The sequence below is a fragment of the Acipenser ruthenus genome, chromosome 5 (genome assembly GCF_902713425.1).
Source record: "Acipenser ruthenus chromosome 5, fAciRut3.2 maternal haplotype, whole genome shotgun sequence".
Classification (NCBI taxonomy): domain Eukaryota; kingdom Metazoa; phylum Chordata; class Actinopteri; order Acipenseriformes; family Acipenseridae; genus Acipenser; species Acipenser ruthenus.
The window spans coordinates 26,652,212-26,678,495 of record NC_081193.1 but is presented as its reverse complement, the minus strand read 5'-3'; the positions used below and the strand labels follow the sequence as shown (position 1 = coordinate 26,678,495).

The following is a 26,284-nucleotide window of genomic DNA, read 5'->3' as shown; positions in this document are numbered from 1 at the left end:
ATGTCGTGTGTGTGTGTGTGTGTGTGTGTGTGTGTGTGTGTGTGACATACCAATTTTTTATTTTTTATATTCATTGTGCTGTTAATGAAATTTCTCTGTATTCCAAACCCCAAAGGAAATGAGATTTCCTAATTAATTTGTTTTGCTCGAGTTATACATTCTAACACAGATTACAGAATGTGTTTTTGTGCAAACTGTAATTATTTACTTCATTTGTAGCTTTTGGACAAAGTTGTTGTGCTGCATTATATAACCATGCCCCCCCCCCCCAGAACTGTCTGGCTCTTTATTAAATATTATTGCTGGAGGAGTTCTTTCTCGATGTATCTTCTTTTTTTTTTTTTTTTTTCTTCAGTTCAGCCACCATTTCTTCCCACCTGCAATCATAAATGTTTTATTAGCTGTACAAATGTATTGTGATCAAAGTTTCATGAAGGATGAAATTCCAGTAATGTCTGAGAATCTGGGACTTAATCAGCTTGTGTTGTGCAGGTAGCTAGGGGAACAAAGCCTTAATCCTTGGCCTCCAAATTCTTTCTGTGAGAGGTTCCATTTGTATTTTTCCCATTTTATATCTATGTACTTTACATATTCATTTTTCCATAGAAATGTGTATTGCATATATGGCAAGCTGGACACTGTGATAATGGTGAGGATACATTTATAAAAAAAATTTAAAAAAAAAATCAAACATTGAAATGTGTTTTAAACTGGTATTTTATTCGTATGTATTTACCAGGTTAGTGGTTTAATATAATAACTAGCTAGCAGAATAACCTGCTGTAAAGGTGGGGTGAGAGATGCTCGTTAATTGTGGAATTTTTTTGATGGTTCAGATTGTCTGCATTCTATTTTTCTTAATTGGATTGTCCTCAGAGCAGTGGAATTTTTCATCAGGGATAAATATGAAAAGAAGAAGTACTATGATAAGACTGGCTTAAATGGGACCACCGTAAGTGATTTTATTATTACATTTTCCTGTGTACTTGTTTTGGATATTGGTGGGGGCTTGACTTTTGTAACATCTTAGGTTTAGTGTCTGTCATATGTTTAGGTGCAGAGAGAATGGTGAAGGTATTATACCAGATGTGTAAAAGATAATTAATTATCAAACAACTTATTTAGGGAGCATTGTATTTCCTGAGGCCCACATATATTTGTGTGGTCCAGTATGCTCCACTATGATATTTATTTATTTTTAAACTTTGGCCATATCAATGATACAGACCTGTGGAGATAGTGAGAGTCTTCACCTATCTTACACAGCTATACCATTGATTATTGGAGTCATCCGTTGAAAATTAACCATTTTGTGTCCACGTTTTGTTTTAACCTCCCTTGCTATTTCATAATCTGTTATTGATGCATACATATACAACTTCAAATGTATATGTCTGTAAATCTTTACATCAGGTTCAGTTCATCTTTGTTGAGTACTGTGCAATGGGTAGCAACAAAAAAGCACCTGGATGCAAGAGCCTGCTTTTAATTCGATCGGTTAATGTGGTTGTGAGAGCACTGAACATGGCGAGGGGGTGGGCTTCTTGTGGGTGGTCAGACAAAAGTCTTTTGGGGGGATAGTAGAATACAATGTTTTCAATGTCTTTGTAACAAGTTCATTTTGTGGTGGCTGATTACTGCTAACCCTAAACATTAGTTAATATGATATGCCGCCTCTCTTCCCACATGGCAGAAATAGTATAACTACTGTATAAAAAAAGAAAAGTTACAGTACTCCTGTTTTTTTATATATACAATATAGGTTGTTTTTTGCTCCTTTTTTTATAAATGCTTTCAATTCTGAATTGTGTTATGTATACCTTATTTAGCACTGCAGTAGTAAATATTGTATGTGTTGGATCAAATGGATTAAGGACTGTTGAGGATAAACTCTGTTATCAATTGAGGTGGCAAACCAAGCCTATTTATTTTTGCACCAGGCAGTTTCTTCCTGGTAATCCAGCTTTTGTAATTATTATTATTATTATTATTATTATTATTATTATTATTATTATTATTATTATTATTACTACTACGACTACGACTACTACTTATCTCTTAGCAGATACCCTTATCCAGGGCGACTTACAAGTGTTATAAAATATCACAGTACAAAGTATCACATTACAAAATATCACATTGTAAAGTATGGTATCACACTTCAGAATATCACATTACAATGAGGTGCATGATAAGTAGGTAAATTATTTAATTGGGCTGAATGTGCTACATCTCCTGGACAGTAACTTGGTGTAAATACCACCTGATAAATGCTGTTGTACAAGTTGAATTGAGCTGCTTTTGTGCTTGTCTACGTGCTTATTGATAGATTAATTTGATAGTTCTTAAGTTGCCAATGCTGAGAGTTTTGCAATTCAAATGCTTTTTCTGCTGCAACTGATTTTAAGTCTCCTAGTTTCTTTGGAATCAAAGGGAGTACAGTTTTGTGTGGGTGTGGTGATTTTTATTTTAAGTGCTTTTCCTGGAAGCGAGGTAAGACCTTGAGTAACGTACAACACTCCCTTCCTTATAATTAACGGAGAGCAGCAGTCTCTATTTATCTTGAATTTGAATTTGTTGTTTTGCAAGAGATGTTGAATACAGTGCTTCCATTGAGTTGAAAAGGAATTGCATCAAAAGGCTTAATCTTGTTTAATGATACCTGGCAGTTAAGATGTTACTTAATTTGTAATAGGTTAGGCCTTATATATTGCTTGTGTTTTTCATATACTTTAGGCCTATAGTTTCTATAGTTCCATCACAAAATGGGCATTACACAATCCAGGAAGTAACAGGCTTAAAGTGATGGTCTACGCTTTTTTAAACACCGTTTAAGTATTAAAAAAAATAAGAATTCAGTAAGACTGTTTTGTGATGTCAGACTTGGTATTTCAGAACATTGTTTAAATAGTGCTCCCCTGGGTTTAGAGTCATTGTTCATAGGAGTCTAAAATGCATGTGGCAGCTTGGAACATAGGAGAGAAAGAACAAAATATATCTTGAGATGAGAGAATGAAAAGAATTGGAAAAACAGCTTGCAATAATTGGTGAACAATGTAATCAACCAGAGGTTCAGAGATGTGATAAAGCAAATGACAGCCATAGGCTCAGATCCATATATGAATGCAAGTCTATCAAGCCTGATTGGATGAGAATGGTACATTGAGGGCTTATGCAATAAAACATGGCACAAGGCAGGACAAGGTTCAGTTCATTTTCTCTCTAGTCAGGTTTCTTTTTTGGTTGAATGTCCTTTAATAAAATTACTGCAGTTATTGATTAAGATGAGCTGCAAAGTAACCTTAAGATCACATATGCATCGCCATACATCATATTATAGCGGTATAGTATAGTGCTGGACATTCTGTAGACTTGCAGCTAAACCTTTTTAATCTTATAGTGTGAAATGTCTAGCTATAATCCTGATTTTAAAATGCATAGATACAAATACAATATATTGTTTTCTGTAATACTTGAGTTTAAGGCTCTGTTACTAACCATCAGTAAGGCAAGATCTATACATGTTTATAAAAGACGTTAAAAACAATATCACTGTAACTACTGTAATAATAGCAATACAATGTTAAGAAAATGTAAGCCATAACATTAAATGTAAGCCTTCAGCGAGTTTCGGGGGACGGGAGCAGGGACTCCAGCTATACCCTATTAATCAACTAACATGTTTGATTGATACATTAACACCCTATACGTTAATCACCTAACTCACCTATTTAAAGCCTAAACACAAGCACCTCTTTCTCTGAGTGGTTCAGTTCTTGAACAGGACACAGCAAGACCTCAATTTTGTTATTCCATGGTAAAAGACAAGCCGGATTCTTACCTTCTCATCCAATTTGGATGAAAGCCAGCAGTCAGGTCCCTCAAACGTAGCCATCCAACCAGCAATCCACCCCCCCCCCCCCCCCCCCCCAGCTCAGCAACTTCGCAGGTCCACGCGCCGCAGCTCAGCCCCGCATCTGCTTCATTACAAGGACTGGTCGATTGCAAAAATCCTGAAACATCTCTTTAAAAAAAGGTATAACCATTCCAGCAGAAAGCGATCGACTGGCATTATTTCATATCCTCTGCACAGATCTTGGTGCCTAACCAGCGATTCTTCCTCTCTTGGCAGCCAGCAGTCAGGCAACCTCCAGCAAAAGTAAACGCTGCTCTGTCCCCAGGGATGCCATTCCAGCGTACAGCGAAGCACTATAACCGTAAAGTCCAGCTTAACCCGATCCCATTTACAGTCTGAACCAGGAGATATTCAAAAACAAAAAAGGATTAATGCAACCAGTCTCGGAAGCCATCGTAGCCATCAATACCAGGCTTGACAAACTGGATAATCAGGTAGCAACGCTAGCTACAGCGCCATTATCCCTGCCTGCAACTCCAACCCCAGCCGCGCCTACTTCCAGTTTCTCAACCCCGGTCCTCACAGCTGACAATACAACATACAACCTGGCAACAGCAACAGTGTCAGGATCACGAGCACCTAACACCACTCGACGCCACTGCTTGTCTCCAGCACCTCGACATTTGTTTTCTTGAAGTCGTGCAATTGTAATCCTAGCACTGTGTGGTCTTGCATTGTCCTACTGGAAAATCGACACTTCCGTTTGGCTTGCAGGAATGGCAAAACTGTTGCCTCAAGGACTTCATCAATGTATTACTTAGCAGTAAGGTTGCCCTCAATCTGCACCTATGGTGTTATTGTGTTAAAGGAGATTCCTCCCCACATCACACTTCCACTGCCCCACCAGTTGGCTTGAACAATGCAACAGTCAGCATAACGCTCACCACGATGTCTAGACACACGTTGTCTTCCGTCAGGTCTGTCAAGGGCAAAACAACATTCATATTTGGGGAAAAAAAACACTCCACCACTCTGACTGCCGCCACCTCAGATGTTCTCTGGCCCACAGAAGATGGTGATTTTGTTTCTCATCAGTCAACATGTTACCCCAGAACGGCCTCTGAGCATGCAAATCATTTTCATGCAGACGGCGAGCTACAGTCTTTCTGCTGATGCACAGGTTATTTCTTCCTGGAATTTCTTGTGCTGTAGCCACAGCAGTCTGAAAACGATTACGCAGATGGATCAGTCGGATGTGAAGGTCCTGGGCCGGTGTGGTGACCCTCTGCCTTCCAGGACATGGCCTGTCCCTCACAGAGCCGGTTTCCTGGTTTCTCTCGACTAGTCTGCTGATTGTGAGAGAAGTTGCCCATAGAATGAGATGTTCTGCTTCAACTGACAGGCCGCCTTCAATCATGCCAATAGCAATCAGGCGATCTTCATTGTTCAAGAGAGGCATGGTCGTATCTTTCGCTGTTCTTGCATTAATTAATCATGTCTTTTCGAATGGCTATTTATACAGATTCTTAATCAACTAATTTGGGCAATTTGGACTTCGCTCAAATACCAAACACTGCACACCTGGCGGTTTTTTATGAAATCACATGACTTGAGCTCAGTATTTTGATATCCCAAAGAACAACTACTACTCAAACAATCAACAAACCTATCTGCTCACTATTTAAAATGTTAATAACATTATGTATGTGAAGTTCTTTAACAACACATAGTATTACATCGATTATTCAGAGGAATAGAAAATGTCTCTGATTTACAAAGGTTTTACTTTGGTTGCTTTTTTTTTGTATACGCTTGCTTGAAACTATTTTTGAAGAACTTTAATAAATTATACACTTTTTATTGATAAGCCTTCATCAAAGTCTTTAGATGTCATATATATATATATATATATATATATATATATATATATATATATATATATATATACGTATGTAATCGATGAATCCACAAATTGGCAACGAAAATCATGTTTCCCTTTTTTATGCATTTTACTGTACTGTATCTGTTCATTAAAAACGTATTGAAAATTGGATGTTTTATACTACCTTTGTATTACCATAAATCTTGAAATACTCAAATAGCCGACTGTCTCCTCTACTTGTTCAAGATTATGCTGTGTTTTAAATGCATTAATCACTTTAGGTGATGTTGGATGCATAAAAATACATAAACACGGTTGGGTATTTTGTTTTGTTCATCCTTTTGAAGATGTGTACATCTAAATAGTTGTGTAGATACAGAGCTGTGTCCTTGTTCAGTGTAGCTGCAGGGTTAGAGATTTGATTGCCTGTGTCCATGGCAACTTGCCAGTCTCCCAATGTGCACAAGATCTCTGCAGTGCATTCCCAATTTGTAGTCTTGGGCAATATTAAGCTATAGATTAAAAATGCGCTTTGACTAACTGTACATGTTGTTTCAGTTTTTTATTTATTTATTTATTTATTTATTTATTTATTTATTTATTTAGAGGTAGAAAAATGAAATCAAATAGACATCCACAGAAAATAAATATCTGACATAAAATCAGCAAGAATATTGCATAGGTTATAGTAGAAAAACATTTTTGAAGATTTGTACGACTGTATAAATAGATTCTGTATGTTTTCAGATTTATTATTAAACCTCAAAAGCAATCCTAATTTAGACATCTTCCGTCACTGCACATCGACCAGCATTATTATTGTCTCACTAATGATTCATTTTACATTATTACTTATTTCCATTGGGGCTTTGTTGTTGTTATTTATGGGCAAAATTGTAAAGTAGTTAAGAGTATCACTTGGTAGACCCCTAATGAATCCAATGAAAATGTTCTACTCATGCTAACTTGATAAAATAAGGATTATAAAAAAAATCCATCCGCTAAATAGGTTTCTTTGACACTGCAAATAACCCGAGCCATAATGGATCCATTTGTTTTGAACTTTTTTTCTTCCAGACAGCGTTGACAGCATTGAGCACAGAGACTGCTTTATTGCTTAGAAAATCTACAGTAGAGGGTGTTTGTGTCAAAGTCTTGGTTTCATCAGTGGATGAAATGGCAGGTTACTGCTTTGATTGTAAGTCCTTTGATGACAAGATGGCTAGCAGTGGACTAGTGATTATTTTTACTAGGTGGTACCGGTTTCACATGACAATGCTGTTTTGTGTTGGTGATAAACTGCGCATCTCCATCAGATCATCACAAGGACTTTTTAGCAAAATGGTGATTGAAGACTGCATATTTAGATTGGTGCTGGAAAAAAGCCTACTAACTTTGAGTTGCATCAGCTCATTCAAGCAAGCTGTCACTGCTGAATAAAAAGAAAAAATGTGCTTTGTTTGCCATTTTTGCATCAGTAATGTTTATGAAAGAAAATGATGGTTCATTCTTCATTTAATTTGCCTTTGATAAAGCTCAGATAAGAATAATGCCTTGATCCTGCTAATGCATCACCAGGGAGAATGTGTGTTTTCCATAAAATTGTTCTTTTTCTCTGGAACGCTGATATTGTGTTTCCCAGAGGCAGAATAGTAAGACATGGATTTGGCTTTGTTGCATCTTGTCTATTAATTTTAATTTCGATTTATCTGCTTCAGCTCTACTCTCTTTCTTTCTTTTTGCTCTGCACAGACATCTTCTGATTCTGTTCTGCCCTCGGCATCCTGTCCTTCCTTGCAAACAGCAGCTGAGAAAAACAAGTTGGAGGTATCCTCTTTGAATGTACTCTACTTACACATGTTTGAAAGACTGTTCCCATTCAAGTACGAAATGTAACCATTACCCAAAACCTGAATAAGATATAACAAAGCTGCTCAGCTAAGCCTCTGTGACACAGTCATGCCTGCCACCGAGGGTATAAAGGACTGCACACACAGAACTCTGCGCCATTATTTCTTTCAAGAACTGACCTGACAGGAGAGCCTATTCAGATAAGTTAGTTTTTCTGTTATAAATGTTCACATTTATTGTGTTTTAGACAAATTATATGTCATATTACAAATAATTGCTGTATTAGTTTTACTAATTACAGGTATTTGTGCACTACAGCCTGTTGTTTGTTACATCCCTCTGCTGCCTTGTGCCCCATGTGAAGCTGGCGGCTTGAGTCGCCCTTTCCCAGGTATCAAGCAACGCAAGTCTGCTGACTTTGTTCTTTCCCCCCAGGCTGCAATAGCTCCGGCTGTCGTAATTTTATTCTCGCTTTGACTCCGGACAATATTTTGAGTAATTGTTTTACTGTATTATCGTATGAGAGAGATTTCTTTTCTCATTGTATTTTTCTGTTTTCACAGAGACTACACACAGGCTTGTCTGCATTGCGTGCTGCGGCACACGTGCAGTGAGAGCAGTTGCAAGGTAATCCCTCCCACAGCATCTTGATACCGTTTTGGTGAAAACTTTCACATCACCAGTACGAGGGTTTAGTTTACTAACAAACAGGCTTCAGTCAGTCTCGTGTGGGTACTGACTGAGTAGTTTTACCAGTAGCTTGCACAGGTGGGCATCCCTGTACATTGCTACCCGGGCTGAGTGGGTACCATACCGGTAACGAACCGGTGCTACAGGCACCAAACCAGTACCGACCTGTACCGTACCATCCCGGTTCTGACCCGCTACTGACCAGTGTTTACATCCCCAGTATGGTACCAAGCAGGTCTTGTTGGGTCTTGAACAGCCCTGTTGCTGTTTTTCACAGCTGAGGCAGCACCTGTACATTCTTGCTGTACATTGCTTGCTATTTGCATAGAGCCTGGGTTTTATCCCTGTGGAGGACAAGCACGGCAAATCCTCTTCCTGCCTGAGGCCGGAGCATGCAAAGGAGGCACTGGTGAACCGCAGTTCCTGCGAGTTTTGTATGCATTTCTCCTGTACGCTGGAGAAACGTCTCTCCCGAAAGCTCTACAAAGTGCACTGTGTCCCTCACCCCTGCACAGTGCTCTTCCCCATCACTCTCTGTTAGAGAGGAGGCTGCGTCCTCACCCCATTGCTCTGTGCCAAGGGAGAGCGGACAACACGCATGGGAAAGCCCACGTAATAAGATGTCTTTGTGGTCTTCCTCATCTTCTGCCTCTCCTTCTCCTCACCCGAGGAAGATGAAGAGGAGTCACTGGTCCAAGCGATCAGCAGACTGAGCAAGTGGAGAAGCTCTAGGCAGCATTTCCCACCAAGGAACTGTCCTCGCGGAGTTGTTGCCTGAACGTTTGACACCACCTGCCCCGCCTGTCTTTTTGGGGTCCCAGGGGGCTATGAGTACAGGTTGGCAGCAGGATGACACGCTCTCCATTGCTGCCTCTGAGGAGGTGGGCGAACAGTAGCTGGTGTTTCCGTCCTGTGGACGTGGAGTCAGATCGTACGTCCCCTGTGATTAAGCTCTCCCTGTCAGCAGAGCTTCTACCATTGATCAAGAGGTCCACTGCAGTCTTGGAGGTGCCCTGGTCTACAGAAGGTGAGGCCAGGCAGTCAGTCTTTGTTGCCAATGTCCAGTGGCCCCAGGGGTTTGCTGCCACAGGCCCAGGGCACCTTCTCAGGGAGCCATCTGAGGTATTAGCGTTCAAGCACAGCCCCCCTCCCTTTCGGGGCATGACTCCAACATCAGTCACAGACCCGCAAGACGTCATAGTGGTGTCTTGGGAGGTAGGAGCTCTGCAGTAAACGGGCTATTCGTATGGTACACCCCCTCCAGTTGGAGGAAGGGTTCTACTCCAGCTACCTCCTGGTGCCCAGATGGGATGGTGGCCTCAGACCTATCCTAGACCTCAGACAGGTCAATCTATCTGAGCCAAAGGAGGTTCAAAATGTTGACGATGCAGAAAGATGCCTATTTCCATATCCCCATAAAACCAGTGCACAGGTAATACATGCGGTTCGCCTTTAATGGAACAGCGTATGAGTTCCAGGTCTTGCTGTTTGGCCTCTCTCTAGCGCCTCATGCCTTTTGGCTGTTTTAGGTGCCTTAACACACCAGTGGCCGAGGCAACTGGTATATACCTTTCCACTGCTCGCCATGCTCTTGCTGTGTCTGGAGAAAATCAGGCAGGACCGGGCTAAGGTGCTCTTAGTAGCCCGTTATTGGCCCCTTATCAGCCCTGATGCAGCTGCTGAGCGGCCAGCCATGGAGTGCCCAAGCGCTGAGACCTGCTCAGTCAGGCGCGGGGGACCTTAGGGCATCTCGACCCATCAAGCCTGCAGCTCTGGGTCTGGCCCCTGGCAATTTTTTAAAGGAGCTCGGCGTCTTTGGACGCCTAATGAAGGATGTTGTTTCTCGCTGGAGGCTTAATGTGGTGCTTGAAGCACTCATGAAGCCGCCATTTGATCCCTTGCATTCAGCTGAGATGAAATGCTTGCAAGCGAGATGCAGGAGTTCTCAATTGCGAAAGCCTGCTTAATTTTTGCAGTAGCAAGGACAAAGGTTCCGTACCAATTCTGCTGTTTTGCTGAAAACTATCTCGGCATTTTGTGGAATTGGAGGCTTTCCATCCACCTCCTTTCCAGTCAGTCCTGTGCGGGCACTTGCGTATTACGTTGACAGGACGAAAAGTTGGAGGCAGTCCAAACTATTTTTTGTCTTATGGGGCGAAGTGAGATGGTCAAGTCCTGTCTAAACAGAGACTGTCCTAATGGATAGCAGATAAGGTCAGGACTGTCTATAGGCGAGCCAACTTGCCCCCTCCAGAGAAGCTCACTGCCCATTCCATCAGGGGCATGGCAACTTGCTGGGCTTTATTCCAGGGTGCATCCGTCAAGGACATTTGCAATGCAGAGGCGTGGCCTACTCCTAATACCTTTACTAGGTTCTACAGACTTAATGTCATGGATCCTTAAATCCCTGGTTTTGGAACTACAGTGTTAAAGGCGGCATCTCAGTCGACCCTTAAAACACAGGCATAGAGGTGAGTTTCTTATTTAGCCCTAGCTACTTGTTACTGGGGTTCCGAATAGTAACGCACAAGGCAGCCTCGTCTTATTCTTGTAGCATTCCGGTCATGCAGCAATCTTGCCCTTGTGACGGCTTGGGTATACTGACCCATTCGGTGATGGTTATATTTCGAAGTTGAAAGGGAACGTTAGGATATTATCATAATCCTGTTATCAGAACACTGAGTTCTGTGCGCGCAGTCCTTTATACCCTTGGGGGTGGGCTTGACTGTGTCACAGAGGATCGGCTGAGCAGCTTTGTTATCTTATTCAGGTTTTGGGTCTTAGAGGGTAATGTCCATTCGGTAATGGTTACATTTCTATTTCAGGGAACCAAGGTTATGATAATAACCTAACGTTTTCTGTTATACAGAAGTAGTTTTTCAAAGGCAGTGTGTCAAACCTGTAGTAATTGACAGCAAGATGTGTTTTTATCTGCTCTGTGGGGATCATGCTTGCTGCTGAGATAGAGGGTCACAGGTTCAGATCCAACGTGGGATTTGTGCAGTGCTCGATATTTATAAATTATAAATCAGACAAAAAATAAATAAAAAAGCTGAGCGCTTGCTATGTGTGTTCTTGCAAAAAAAACAAAACAAACAAGATTTCTATCCAAGGGTGGCATCCCCACCACCTTTTTTAATTAAATAACAATGAGACAATGACTGTTAGTAGGGTCAGTGTAATTATCAGTGATGTAAGATCACTTCAGTTACATCAAGCGAAAATCAACTTGCACAGTTAGTGTTGCCTGATGCCTGAAAATGAATCCTCTGCAAATTATTCACACAAGACTTGAGATCTGCCCTGCAGGGCAATTTTATGATAGGGCTCTTGCCATTGAGAACCCCACCTTTTTTGTTAATTCAAGTGTTCATATTTATTCTGTGTGGGGTGGTAAGGGGTAGTGAGACTGGCTATGAATATTGTGAATGGCATGTTTGTTTAAATGTACTGGTATATGCATAAAGTAGTTCAGATGTCAGTGTTTATTACTTGATACCTAATTCCCCACCGGCCCTCTAAATAGTCTACATTATGTAAAGCCAATTTTGACATGACATTTTTATAAAACTGGCAATCAAGCTGATTATAATTCTGGGTAATGTCTTCTGAAATGTACTACTAATCGTTTTTAGTAACAATGTGGCTTTGTTTTATAATTACCCAATTAATGCCATCACTTTTTCTAAAATGATTGCTATTTTTTGCCCACTTTGTGTTCCTGCTACGAAGTGGGAGGTATTAATCGGTCACATCCTGAGCTTGAGACCCATGGATTGTTATCTTGGATGTGAGTAATTTAGCTCACAGCCATAGTGAAATCTGTATTGGACAAAAATTCTGTGTATGTGGATGGTGCTGAATTTAAATTCTGGTATATCACAATGACCCATTTTCACCTGGTGAAATTGGGGTGGGATTCTGTGCCCATGCATCTGAGCTACTTTTGTGATGTTATTGTTTATATTTACTGTGCCCATGCTTTATACAGTAAATTCACAGAATTGCTGTGAACATATATATATATAGTACTAATGATTTTTGTACATTTGGGCCTGTTGTATATCTTCAAGAGATTTAGTGGTTTTTTTTATTTATGAAATTATACTGTGAAAAAAGTACATCAAACTCTACATAATAAAGCTGCCGTATTGTTGAAGTGTTTTGATTTATTCATGTCACGAGAACCCCAAGATAAGTGTACTGTATTTTTATTATTCTTCAGTTGTACAGGTTGCACCGTTTAATTTAGTGGCAAGGTTCTAATTGAACCTGGGCTAAGGATAATTTTTAGATTTTAGCATTGAAACAAATAGGTAAGTACAAGAGAAATACTCCTAGGGAATTGGTCTTGCGTGTTGAAGTTGGATTCATTTTGGTGGTGCAGAATGGCAGGGATTTTTAAACTGAATGTACATTTGCACCACTGATGCTACTCACCCTTGTTTCATACTATATCTGTGTTTAAATTTCAATAGAAAGAAAAGGAGGAAAAGAAGAAAGAAAAGGAATCGGAGAAAGTAAACAAGCCAGCTTCTTTTGATAAACTGAAAACCGTAAGTGTTTAATAAATTACATTTTTATATAGATATATATATTTTCTTTCTCTCCTTCTACTTCAAACTACAAATGAGTAAGTAACTAGAACTGTTAACAGAACACAACTGCTGTGCTCGGGGTGGGGGTGGGTTTTTTCTGAATTTTGAGTAAATGTCAAAAGTCTAATCTGCTTGCTATTTGTATTTAAACTAAAAATAACATTTTGCCCTGCTCAGTAATGTATGAAGGTGAAATTAAATCAAGTGTTGAATTTAAATCAAGGGAAGTAATGTTAAGACTTTGCATTAGTAAGACCTCATCTAAAATATTGTGTTCAGTTCTGGTCACCTCGCTACAAAAAGGATATTGCTGCTCTAGAAAGAGTGCAAAGAAGAGCGACCAGAATTATTCCTGGTTTAAAAGGCATGTCATATGCAAGGCTAAAGTAATTGAATCTGTTCAGTCTTGAAAAAAGAAGACTATGCAGCGATTTGGTTCAGGCATTCAAAATTCTATGACAATGTCGACTTTTTCGACCTGAAAAAAGAAACCAGGACCAGGGGTCACAAATGGAAATTAGATAAAGGGGCATTCAGAACAGAAAATAGGAGGCACTTTTTTTGCACAGAGAATTGTGGGAGGCTGGAACCAACTCCCCAGTAATGTTATTGAAGCTGACACCCTGGGATCCTTCAAGAAGCTGCTTGATGAGATTCTGGGATCAATAAGCTACTAACAATCAAACGAGCAGGATGGGCCGAATGTAACCTTTCTTATGTACATAACCCCCTAACTGATCATGGCTGTCCTGGAAAGGTTTGGATTCCAGTCCATATACAGTACTGAAATTTGTAATTGGTGTACTTATCATTAAGACAGTATTCTTAATGTTGGAGGACTATCTTGACCTCTGGATTCAAACTGGTCCTCTGTAGAAATTGGACATCCAAGTTCAGTAAATTAAAAATAGAAAGCTATAAAAGGTGTTCATGAATTCTATGTGAAGTATGGTTACATTTTAAAGTTAGTATTCCAGCAGGGCCCCACTGGAACTGTGACTTGATAAAGGCTATAAGAAAAAATACAAATCTTCAGTTCAGCATGTGTGATTGTGGTAGAAAAACATGTATTCTTTCATTCCAGTGTGTCTTGAATCTAAAGATAGAATTGCTTTTAAAAGGGAGCTTCTTTTTCAGAATGCCTCTTTTTTCTTTTTTTTTTTTGTCCAATATCTTTTGAAAAATGAAAAGGTTTAATAATAAAGTTCAATTTTGACGACACAAACTTATTAGTGTAATACACTGCCATGACAACTGTAAAATGAATCTCTGTTTCTCAGCGGTTTCTTTTAGCAAGGTATCATGTCGTTATACACAAGCAGATGTTGATCTGTGCTGCCTTTCACTGCATTTCAATGAAGCAGATTAAATCTGATTGTTTCTGTGGTCATGAGATACCATGCATAATTTTAAAGATAATCCTTTGATTTGATTTTCTTCATCCAAAATGCAATAATGTAGTTGCTGGTTAAGCCAATTCAAAGTAACATGTGAGGTAAATTCTGTTTGCTATACAATTTGTATTGTGACGACTACCTCGGGGGTATGCAAGTGACAATTACAGGCCAAGGTTAAGGGAACTGTTTTTGCCTCATTTGTAATATAAAATGCATCCATTCTCACACAAATTCCAGTAGATTTGTGCATGTTTTATAGTTTCAGTCTTGACTATTGTTTTGGTTTAATGTTGTATTGCTCTGTCAATGTTAAATAATTTATGCCAGGCAATACATTTATATTGGGCACACTAACCCAGTTTTTCACATACATATGAAGCATACCTGTAGGGTCCTCTATGCACAATATGTAGTGAGGGTGAAACGGGCACAAAGATAGAGTGCGCCTAGAAGCTTTAGAATTAAGACACATGAAACCTGGCTGGTGCAGCATTGTCTGCACTGATTTTTGTACTGCAGGAGATATATATATATTTTAATATAATTCATTTCTTTCCAGAAGTATTCACCCCCCTGCAAAGTTTTCACGTTTTGTTGGCAGTTGAGCGTACTCCACACGCTTTCCAATTAGACTTTACATGTAGAATCTACACAAACTACTCCACATTGATAGTTAAAAAATGCATGTAGAATATAAATAAGTTTTACAGAGAAAAACAGATTAATCTCAGTTGCATAAGTATTCAACCCCTTTGCTACTGCAGCCCTAAATCAGCTCAGGTGCAAATGATTTGTTTGAAGGGTCACAAAACTAGTGAAATTGTTTCAGCCTGTGTGTACTCAAAGTGGTTTAACTTGTAGATAATTTCCCTCAGGTATATAAAGACTTTCAAGCTGCAACCCACATAGTGATCCAAAAAAGCAACCATGAAGACCAAGGAGCTTTTGAAAAAAGTCAGGGATAAAGTGGTAGAGAGGCACAGAGCAGGAGAAGGGTACAAGAAAATTTCAAAGGCGCTGATTATCCCTCTCAGCACAATGAAGTCCATCATTAAGAAGTGGAAGATGCATCATACCACCCAGACACTACCCAGATCAGGTCGCTCTCCCAAACTGAGCAGTCGAGCAAGCAGGAAACTGGTTCAGGATGTCACACTGAAGCCAAAAATGATCTTGAGAGATCTGCAAAGTTCTGTGTCTGAGATGGGAGTCAGTGTAAACACATCAACAGTAAGCCAGTCCCTACACAAAGCTGGCCTTTACGGACGGGTGGCAAGAAAGAAGCCATTACTCCAAAAAACCTCATCTTAAAGCACATATAGAGTTTGCGAAAAAGCATGTAGATGATACTGCACACATGTGGAAAAAGTTTTTGTGGTCAGACGAGACAAAAATTGAACTTTTCGGTCTAAATTCCAAGCGTTGCGTCTGGCACAAGCCCAACACTGCACATCACTCAGTCAACACCATTCCAACTGTCAAGCATGGTGGTGGCAGCATCATGTTATGGGGATGCTTCTCTTGCATTTGCATTCACAAACGCAGATTTGTTTACATTTTAAATCCAAACCCATCAAAATGACTACCGTGGCGGTTCTAGTGTTAAGGGGCTGAATACTTATGCAACCAATAAATTTAATTTTGTACATTTTCTTTACAAGTTTTGCTGACATTTAACCTCCTCCTCATATAAGTGTTCAATTTAACCACTACAACTTTGAATAAAAAAAGTTGTTTGAAAAACTGTTCATACATTATTTGTAATTCAACAAAATGTTGAATTTAGTAACAAACATTTTTCTGTGTACTTGTGCCGTCTTTGTGTAGAAAGGATAGTTACCAAAAGCACAGTTTTCAAGCAAGTGAGTGCCGATTGATTGCTACTTGACAGCACTGATGACTCTCCCAAATCAATTCAATGGCTGTTGTTGTTATTCTATCATATCTGGCATTTAATAATAACAAATTGTTATGTAGACTTGAATACAATGAAAAATAAGCTTATACGGTACAAACATATTTCATTTGAAATGGGGGACTGTGTGGGGGGTGAATGTCAGGTGGGAGGTGCACATAATAATACTCCCCAGGTTGGAGTCATCTTTTTCAGGTTCCCTGATCTTTCCAAAAGGAAAAGAGATCGAACAACCAAACAGACGGTTTATAAACATTGTCCGGGGAAGCGCCGCTTCTTCTTGTTTCCTTAGTGCGGAGAGAATGCAGCTTTCCCGTTACGTGTTCAGCAGTCACACACGGCTCAATTTTAAACTGAGTTGCTGCACTATCTCCCGCACTGCAGTGTCTCGTAAAGGTTTTTTGCGATATATGATTTGTCACTAATTTTCCATAAAACCTCTCTCTTGTAGTAACTCTGCGAAACGCTTGAGGTCCTCCTCTCCCCAGTTTAATTTTATTGACAACATTTTTTAATGTACCGCTTCTTATGGTAGTGGCTTCAGGATTATAACAGCCAATCAGAGTTCGCAAATTGCCGCATGATCGCCCACGTCACTATAAGTCGCTCAGACGGTTGCTTGGAAAGTAGAGCACTGCTCTACTTCCAGCAACTGGTTGCAGGGATGTCCACATATAAGCGATTAGGTTGCATGCAATGGAGTTGCGCAACTGATCGCTCAGGTGTGGACCCGGCTTAATGCCCAATGTTGGCAGACTACTGATAAATGGCTGTTGAAAGACTAGTCATTTAGTAACTTCTGGAAGCCTAAAGCTTGTGTTAAATACAGTTCTTGTTTGTGAAACTATTTTCATTTTACTGTTTCACATTTATATGCATATCATTACATAGTAATCTAGTCACACAATTCATCTGCACATTCAAGTTGTAATGTGTGTGTGTGTGTGTATATATATATATTATACAGTAAATGCTGGTTATTAGCAACCCTGAAAGACAACTTTCGGTTATTAAAAACATTTTCACGGGAACCAATCCTATCGCATAGACTAATGTTAATGGATTTTGGATATTAGCAACTGTCTACCACTTAATGACAACAATGACACGAATACATCGCGCACACGCATTGCAGCGTCTATTTATGTAAACGTTTTCGTAACGCAGCTGTACGTTTATTGAGTCTGATTCTCGTCTTTCATCTTGGCTTCAAAACGTGTAGACCTTTCTATAGCCGATTTTAAAGTTTGGATTCTGGAGGCACTATGTGAACCCAGTGCTAAACAAGTACAGGTAGCAGGAAAGACGTGTATTTCAGTGTGCTGTTTCTACAACTATAGGGTACATTGTTTTTCATATATACCTACACTTGAAAATGTGGCTTTTTGCTTGATAACAACGTTCGGTTTATAACAACTTTTTGTTGGGAACAGAGTGGTTGCTAATAAGCAGCATCTACTTTGTGTGTATGTATGTGTGTGTGTGTGTGGTGTATATGTATATATGTGTATGTGTATATATATATATATATATATATATATATATATATATATATATAAATATAATATATATATATATATATATATAAATATAATATATATATATATATAATGTAATATAATATATATATATATATATAAAAAAAATAAATAAATAGTTTAGTAATGGAATCCTCATGTAAATTTTATTCATAGCCTTGCCTGCCAGTGAGACAGGTGAATTCTGCTGGAGTGTTCTCACTCTGACCTTATCAGAGACTCAAACTTTAGTAAAGCATGCTGGGAATAAGTACAAATAAAATCTGCCCTGTTTGCTGACTTTAACTGGATACCAGATTGATTAAAGTGACAGATTTAGTTCTGTACTTTTGTTACAGGAAGAAAAAATGAGTTCCGACAGAGTTGTGACTGGAATACTAAAAGCCTGAATAAAATTGTGATATGCAGAGTTTATCTCGGAAACAGGGCTGCTGTTATTGAAATAGAGCAATATCATTTGCAGCCTTGGAACAGTCTGGTCCAACTGGAAATAACAGGTCTGACAGAAGGTTAAGGATGCTTACTATATCTGCCCTATGAGGAGTCTCGTCTGTGTAACATTTTGTCGGCATTGTTGAATAGCTGAAGAGTAGACCTAAGGCAGAAAACCAGAGTTGCAGGTGAGATCCTGCAGTCCCTTGAATTATGTGCAGCAGAAAGCCATCGTTGTGGGTATCATTTTCATATTGCACCCTCAGAACGAAGATGTCACTCCACATCGAGAGAGATGCCTAAACAATGTGTGAGTCTGGCTCTGGGTAAGCAATGTCATCTTGATTGAGAGTATGACCTGATGTTTAGGTACACAGAAGCCTTGAGGGAAGTTTTTAAAATAAGTGACATGCTGGGGGACAATATGATCAGAGAAGAAAATTAAGTTTTCTGGGAAATCTGGCTTTACAGCTTACAGTACTGTACATACATCTAACATTCCCAGTTGGCTGATTTTAAAGACATCAGAATTGTAATACCAGAGAAATTATTGGCTGAATCTACTTCACCACAGGGCAAATTGATTAATCCAACTTGGATTTTGCACACTGGCTTCCCATTCAAGTACAAAATGTAACCAGTACCGTATGGTTGTTTACCTCTTAAAGACCCAAAACCTGAATAAGATATCAAAGTTGCTCACGGAGCCTGTGACGCAGTCATGGCCTGTCCCCTGCGCCATTTTTCCTTTCAAGACTGACCAGGTAGAAGAGCCTGGTTCAGATAAGTACTTGTTGCCTATCTAATTTTTTCTCACAATTTATTGTGTTTACACAAATTTGAAACAATATTGTTACGCTGTGTTAGTTTTACTAATTTCACGTATATTGTGCACTACAGCCTGTTGCTTGTTATGTCCCACTGCAGTCTTGTGCCCCTCGTGAAGCAAGCGTCTTGAGTCTTAAGTTAATTTTTTTGTTTGTTTTAAAATACGAGAAGTTTTTATATTATTAACTGTTGTTGTTTAATTACTGGTTTTTGTGGAGAAAATTGAAATATATCAATGTAACCATTAACCTTCAAGATCGCTGCATCCATGATTGCAGCAGGCTTGAAAGAAAAATGACACGGAGATCTGTGAGCGCAATATTTTTATGCCCTCGGGGGTGGGCCATGATATATCTTATTCAGGTTTCGGATCTTTAAGAGGTAAATACCCATACAATAATGGTTACATTTCTATTTCAGGGAACTAGGGTTGTGATACTAATCTAATGTTATGTTTGAAATGAAGCTAATATTTTTGGATGAACTGTTGCATGTTAAACATTTTACATAGTTTTGATACAAAAAAAACAAAAACGAATACAGCCTTTATTAGCCCTCATAGGAAGGTGTGTGGTCCAGTGGTTAACCCTTAGCGGTCCATTTATTCAGCGCGTCTCAGGCGCGTCGGGTCCAATTTATTTTCACATGTGCAGTTTGTTTTAGACGCACTGATTTAAAAGTTCTTTTTTTTTTCACAGTAAAACAGGTTTAAAAGGCACTGCATATCAACAGGACACTCAGTACTGCATCTCCAGCCCCGCCCCACCCCTTGTTCTCTGTATTTTTCACATACCTCTTCATAGTAGTGCATACCGATTTAAATCATCTCCTGATCACTCGTTTTTATCACCAAACTCCTCAATAATGCGATCCAGGTCATTATTTTATTACTATAACATCTAAAAAAAGCTCTGCAAATGTCTGTGATATTCTTTGAGCACTTGATGCAGAAGCAGCTGTCTTGTTTATGTCCTTGTTATCTATGTGGTGCCGGGGCTATCTGTATTCATGAGATACACCCCTTTTTTATCGGCTTCTCTCGCCTCCTATCGGTCTCACTCGGCCATTGAATGGTTTTCACGGCTTTTTTCTGGAGAAAACAAGACTAGAGACCTGTTTTTTACGTCTTTTTGATGACATCGGACCGGAAAGTGAAAAAGGTCCGACATAGGACCGCAAAGGGTTAAAGAAAAGTGCTTGTAACCAGGAGGTCCCCTGTTCAAATCCCGGCTCGCTCACTGACTCACTGACTCATTGTGTAACTCTGAGCAAGTCACTTTAACCTCCTTGCGCTTCATCTTTCAGGTGAGACGTTCTTGTAAGTGACTGTGCAACTGATGCATAGTTCACACACCCTAGTCTTTGTAAGTCGCCTTGGATAAAGATGTCTGGTAAATAAACAAATAATAAAAAAAAAAAAAAAAAAAAAAAATTAATGCAGTGCCAATGACTAGTAGATTAAAGGCCAATAACATTAGGTCAAAAATCACATGACTGCTGATGAAATCTAGATATTTAATCTGCAAAGCTTTGTCACCTCTTTAATCTATTCTTCTTGCAGTTGTGGGGATTTCCTGGTGTCTGTCAGAAGCACCAATCCCATAATTCCCTGTGCTAACACCTCTTCTCTGACTCATGGGCAAATTCAAAGTGTCAGCAGGTCTTTTTTGTAAGGAAGATGGGGGGGGGGGGGGAAAGGGAGATCACTAGATTTACATATAATTGAATTAGTCCATCAATAGTCAGTGCTGTGCAAAAATAACCTAATAGATGAGTTCATGTACTTTTTTATTTTAACTTTCACATCAGAATATTAGTCCAGATTTAGGCGGGGACATATTTCACTCTGCCATGATTTATGGGTGACTTTAACATCTGGTGTCACAGACCCCAATTATTGTTGCCAAAAGATTTGTGCAAAGAGGGTATGTAAAACCAGCCGCAAGTCAATCTTCTATCCAATGAGAATCACCATTAGCACATTTTAAATCCTAATCATCATTTTCTTCTAGCAGGTCCACAGTGGTGGTGTTAAAATAAGGCATTAGAAATCTGTAATGAGTACTCCTTAAAATTTTCTATCAAGACAAGCCTTAAGCTCGAACTGTACCTGGGGAAACTCTTGCAGAGGTTTGTACTATCTGCCTTTGATATCAAAGGAGCGTTGCTGTGCTTTTAATGGCACATTTTGTTGCATTTCTATTCCTCTTAATCCCCACAGTGTTCAAATGGCTCTCAAAACATTTTAAAGTATTGCTTTTGCAAATCTTATATATATATATATATATATAATGGTGACACTGGGGCAGCACCATTAGAGGGGGGGTGGGGGGGAGCCAATTTTACAATGTGCTGTTGCTGCAATGAATTTTAGTTTTTGTTTTGGGGACTGGTAGTTTCATAGTTTTGACTTGCATAACCACAACCATTTAAGAATTACAACTTCATTTATTTGTCACATGATACATGGTTTGCCCACATTTCTAACTCATTTGTTGATCATTACAAACCTATAAAGGATAGTTTGGCAGGCAAGTAGTTTAACCCTTTGCGGTCCATTGTCGGACCTAGTCCGACATTGCAATTATTCCTATCCGGTCCATCATCAAAAAAACGCAAAAAACTGGTTTCTAGTCGTTTTTTCTCCGGAAAAGGCCGAGAAAACCATTCAATGGCCAAGTGGGAGCGACAGGAGCCAAGACAAGCCGATTAAAAATAAATAAATAAATAAATAAAATAAAAGGCGTATCTCATGAATAGTCATACCTGCCCCTGGCATCCCATATGGGCGGTCATAAGGAAACAAGCTGGCTGCTAGTGCATCAGTGCACAGAGACTATCACGGACATTTGCAGAGCTTTTTTGAGATGTTATAGTAATAAAATAATGACTTGGATTGCATTACTGAGGAGTTTGGTGACAAAACAAGTGATCAGGAGATGATTGATTGATTGATCGGTATGTATGACTTATAATTATTATTTATTTCTTAGCATATGTGAAAGCGATAGCGAACGAAAGGGTGGGGCTGGGCTGGAGATGCCTAGAGAGTGCTTTGTTGATATGCAGGGCCTTTTAAACCCGTTTGACTGAAAAAAAAATACTTTTAAACAGCGGGTCTAAAATTAACTGCGCGTGTGAAAATAAATTGGACCTGACGCGCACTTAATAAATGGACTGCAAAGGGTTAATACAGTATGTACTTCATGTGCTAATGTAAAGAAAAGTATGAGGAACAGTGATGCTGCAAATATTTGAATCTTTGCAAAGTGACACCCACAAAGCTAGCTTTTGGTGTGTTATTGTATACAGTGTGGCATCTTTTCCCTACTGATGGGTCTTTTAATATTGCTTGTTTCCTTGAACAAATTTCTAAGAAATGCATTTTTCCTAAATTGTACTATGATCACTTTGCTGTCATCAAGAGTATGGCACTCCTGCATTTATGTTTTAGGAGGTTATATTTAATTTATGAAACGTCTCTGAGGGGTGATGCATAATTAATACTGATGAGATATTAAAGTATAACAATGCAAAGGCCTAAAGATTTCCTTCATTTGTATTTATTGCACTTACATAATTCAAACATGTTTCCATGTTTGAGAAACCATCAAAATGTTGTAGAAACTGTTTTTTGACATTAGTTTCCTTTTTGTACTTCAAAGAAACAGTCCGATGGGTTTCATTTTCCACATTGTGTAGCTGTAAGGACTGTATAAATACAAATCATGATAACTTTGATAGTGTTTGGCCATACATACATACATGCATACATACATACAGCCGTGAAAAAGTATTTGCCCCCTGTCTGATTTTCTGTATTTTTGACACTGAATGTTATCAGATCTTCAACTAAAACCTAATATTAGATAAAAGGGACCCTGAGTGAACAATAACACAATCTACATCACAATGATTGAAGAACAAGAAATTTAAGTTTTGGAATGGCCTAGTCAAAGTCCAGACCTAAACCCCATTGAGATGTTGTGGCAGGACCTGAAACGAGCAGTTCATGCTCGAAAACCCACAAATGTCACTGAGATGCCGTTCTGCATGGAGGAGTTGGCCAAAATTCCTCCACGGCGCTGTGAGAGACTAATCAGTAACTACAGGCAGCATTTGGTTGCAGTTATTGCTGCTAAAGGTGGCGTAACCAGTTATTGAGTCTAAGGGGGGGGGGGATTTACTTTTTCACACAGGGGCATTAGGTGTTGCATAACTTTCTTTAATAAATAAATGAAATATGTATCAATTTGTTGTGCTGTTTGTTCACTCAGGGTCCCTTTTATCTAATATTAGGTTTTGGTTGAAGATCTGATAACATTCAGTGTCAAAAATATGCAAAAATGCAGAAAATCAGACTGGGCAAATATATACAGACATGCTCAAATTTGTTGGTACCCTTACAGCTCATTGAAATAATGCTTCATTCCTCCTGAAAAGTGATGAAATTAAAAGCTATTTTATCATGTATACTTGCATGCCTTTGGTATGTCCTAGAATAAAGCAAAGAAGCTGTGAAAAGAGATTAATTATTGCTTATACTACAAAGATATTCTAAAATGGCCTGGACACATTTGTTGGTACCCCTTAGAAAAGATAATAAATAATTGGATTATAGTGATATTTCAAACTAATTAGTTTCTTTAATTGGTATCACACATGTCTCCAATCTTGTAATCAGTCATTCAGCCTATTTAAATGGAGAAAAGTAGTCACTGTGCTGTTTGGTATCATTGTGTGCCCCACACTGAACATGGACCAGAGAAAGCAAAGGAGAGAGTTGTCTGAGGAGATCAGAAAGAAAATAATAGACAAGCATGGTAAAGGTAAAGGCTACAAGACCATCTCCAAGCAGCCTGATGTTCCTGTGACAACAGTTGCAAATATTATTAAGAAGTTTAAGGTCCATGGAACTGTAGCCAACCTCCCTGGGCACGGCCGCAAGAGGAAAATCGACCCCAGATTGAACAGAAGGATAGTGCGAATGGTAGAAAAAGAACCAAGGATAACTGCCAAAGAGATACAAGCTGAACTCCAAGGTGAAGGTACGTCAGTTTCTGATCGCACCATCCGTTGCTTTTTGAGCGAAAGTGGGCTCCATGGAAGAAGACCCAGGAGGACTCTACTTTTGCCTGGCACAGGGTGCCTTGAATCTGTGCAGGGCACAATGAAATCTCAAGACTATCAAGGCATTCTGGAGCGAAACTTACTGCCTAGTGTCAGAAAGCTCTGTCTCAGTCGCAGGTCATGGGTCCTCCAACAGGATAATGACCCAAAACACACAGCTAAAAGCACCCAAGAATGGATAAGAACAAAACATTGGACTATTCTGAAGTGGCCTTCTATGAGTCCTGATCTGAATCCTATCAAACATCTATGGAAAGAGCTGAAACTTGCAGTCTGGAAAAGGCACCCATCAAACCTGAGACAGCTGGAGCAGTTTGCTCAGGAAGAGTGGGCCAAACTACCTGTTAACAGGTGCAGAAGTCTCATTGAGAGCTACAGAAAACGTTTGATTGCAGTGATTGCCTCTAAAGGTTGTGCAACAAAATATTAGGTTAGCGGTCCCATCATTTTTGTCCATGCCATTTTCCTTTGTTTTATTATTTACAATATTATGTTGAATAAAACATCAAAAGCAAAGTCTGATTTCTATTAAATATGGAATAAACAATGGTGGATGCCAATTACTTTTGTCAGTTTCAAGTTATTTCAGAGAAAATTGTGCATTCTTCGTTTTTTGTGGAGGGGTACCAACAAATTTGAGCATGTCTGTATGTGTGTGTATATATATATATATATATATATATATATATATATATATATATATATATATATATATATATATATATATATATATATATATATATATGAGACACACACACACAGTAGTCCGTCGCGTATCCAACTGCAGTGGGACCAGAGTAAGATAATGAATCCTGTTTTAAATACCATTATACACAGCTGTAACAATTACTATATTCACACAATTATTGTTTTGAGATTTAGCTTTTATTAGGGAGCCCCCCTAAATCCCATGTTTAGAAAGATGCAGGGTATTTAATGCTTGAGACAGAGTAGCTGTCTGCTGTGTGGATGTGTGCATTTGCTGCTGAGTGACAGACAGGAGATCGAGACAGAGTTTGAAGTTGATACGCCCTGCAGGCGAACAGGATTTATTTACATATCAACACACTGAACAGCTCAGGTGACACTACCAGTACATACAACACAGTGTATGAAAACTTTGGTGGGATCTACAATCTCTGAACTAATGTTCACTGTTCAATAATAAACAAACTCTGGCTACTCGCCCGGCTGTCGGCAGTTTTGACTTGCTTACTCACTCTTCGGTGTCCCACCCTGGCTCTCGTACTCTCTCTCTCTCTCTCTCTCTCTGTATATATCTATCCATTTTTTTCTCTCACCCTCACACTTCGTGAATTTCAGCTTCTTTAGCCTAGTTGGAACCTTTTTTATACCTAATGCCCCACTGGAATACACATACCAGCTGATTTAGATTTCACACCTGGTATTTATTATATACATTTACACAAAAAATCCTCTTCATGCGCAGGCAGGGCTCCTGCCCTGCCACAGTGGTCATTTATGGAAAAAAAAAAGTTTTAATTGTAAGCACAACTCTCTTACCTAAGATTACCTTTTAGAAAGACAGATGCAGGTGATCACGTATCTCATTCTGTAATTGTGCTTTTTTTAAAGGTTGGAAGGGGGGGGAAACAAAAAAGCAGTACCTTTTCTAGTATTGTTATACTGGGGGGTAATGTGTGTGCATAGAGATGCCTTTTTCATAGGTGTCTGTGCTAAGACAAACAAATGTGAAGCTTTTGAATTAAGTCTCCATCTTTGTAAGAGGTTCGATTTCTTCTAAAAAATAACTGATCATCTTTTAGATGAAGTCAATCAAAAATAGTTTATTCAGGAATCAAAATGCAAACAGGAACAAAGCAAATCAAATGCGATACATCAGTGATCTCACATACAAGTCTCAGTTGATGGTGTCCTGAGCTGCCATCAATGTAGATGTTTACTTCTGAACTGAGCTTAGCTTTCATGGCATCAGAGATGTTAGCTTTTTTTCTGAGCCGACATGGCACAGAGATGCAAGTTTCTGAGCTGGCATCAGTGTAGATGTTAGTGTCTGAGCTGAGCCAAGACATTACTTCATACAGCACAGATATAGCTAGCTTATGCAATTTCCTTGTCCAAATTTTGTCTTATTTCCCTAGCATGGTGTGAGACAAAGCACATTAAAAGGTAACATTTGTGTTTC

The 26,284-nt window shown here is 39.1% G+C and overlaps 1 protein-coding gene across 5 annotated transcripts in view; it reads left to right on the top strand.

The window, feature by feature from the left end:
• LOC117402713 (stromal membrane-associated protein 1-like) overlaps window positions 1-26,284 on the top strand; it is a 95,021-nt gene that overhangs the window by 43,766 nt on the left and 24,971 nt on the right. For 3 of the 5 annotated variants that reach the window (XM_059023915.1, XM_059023916.1, XM_059023914.1), the window contains 3 exons: window positions 877-952; window positions 7,491-7,565; window positions 12,758-12,835. In XM_059023915.1, the coding sequence (XP_058879898.1) occupies window positions 877-952; window positions 7,491-7,565; window positions 12,758-12,835 (229 nt within the window). The remainder of the gene's footprint in view (window positions 1-876; window positions 953-7,490; window positions 7,566-12,757; window positions 12,836-26,284) is intronic. The other 2 variants (XM_059023918.1, XM_059023917.1) reach the window with 1 other exon arrangement.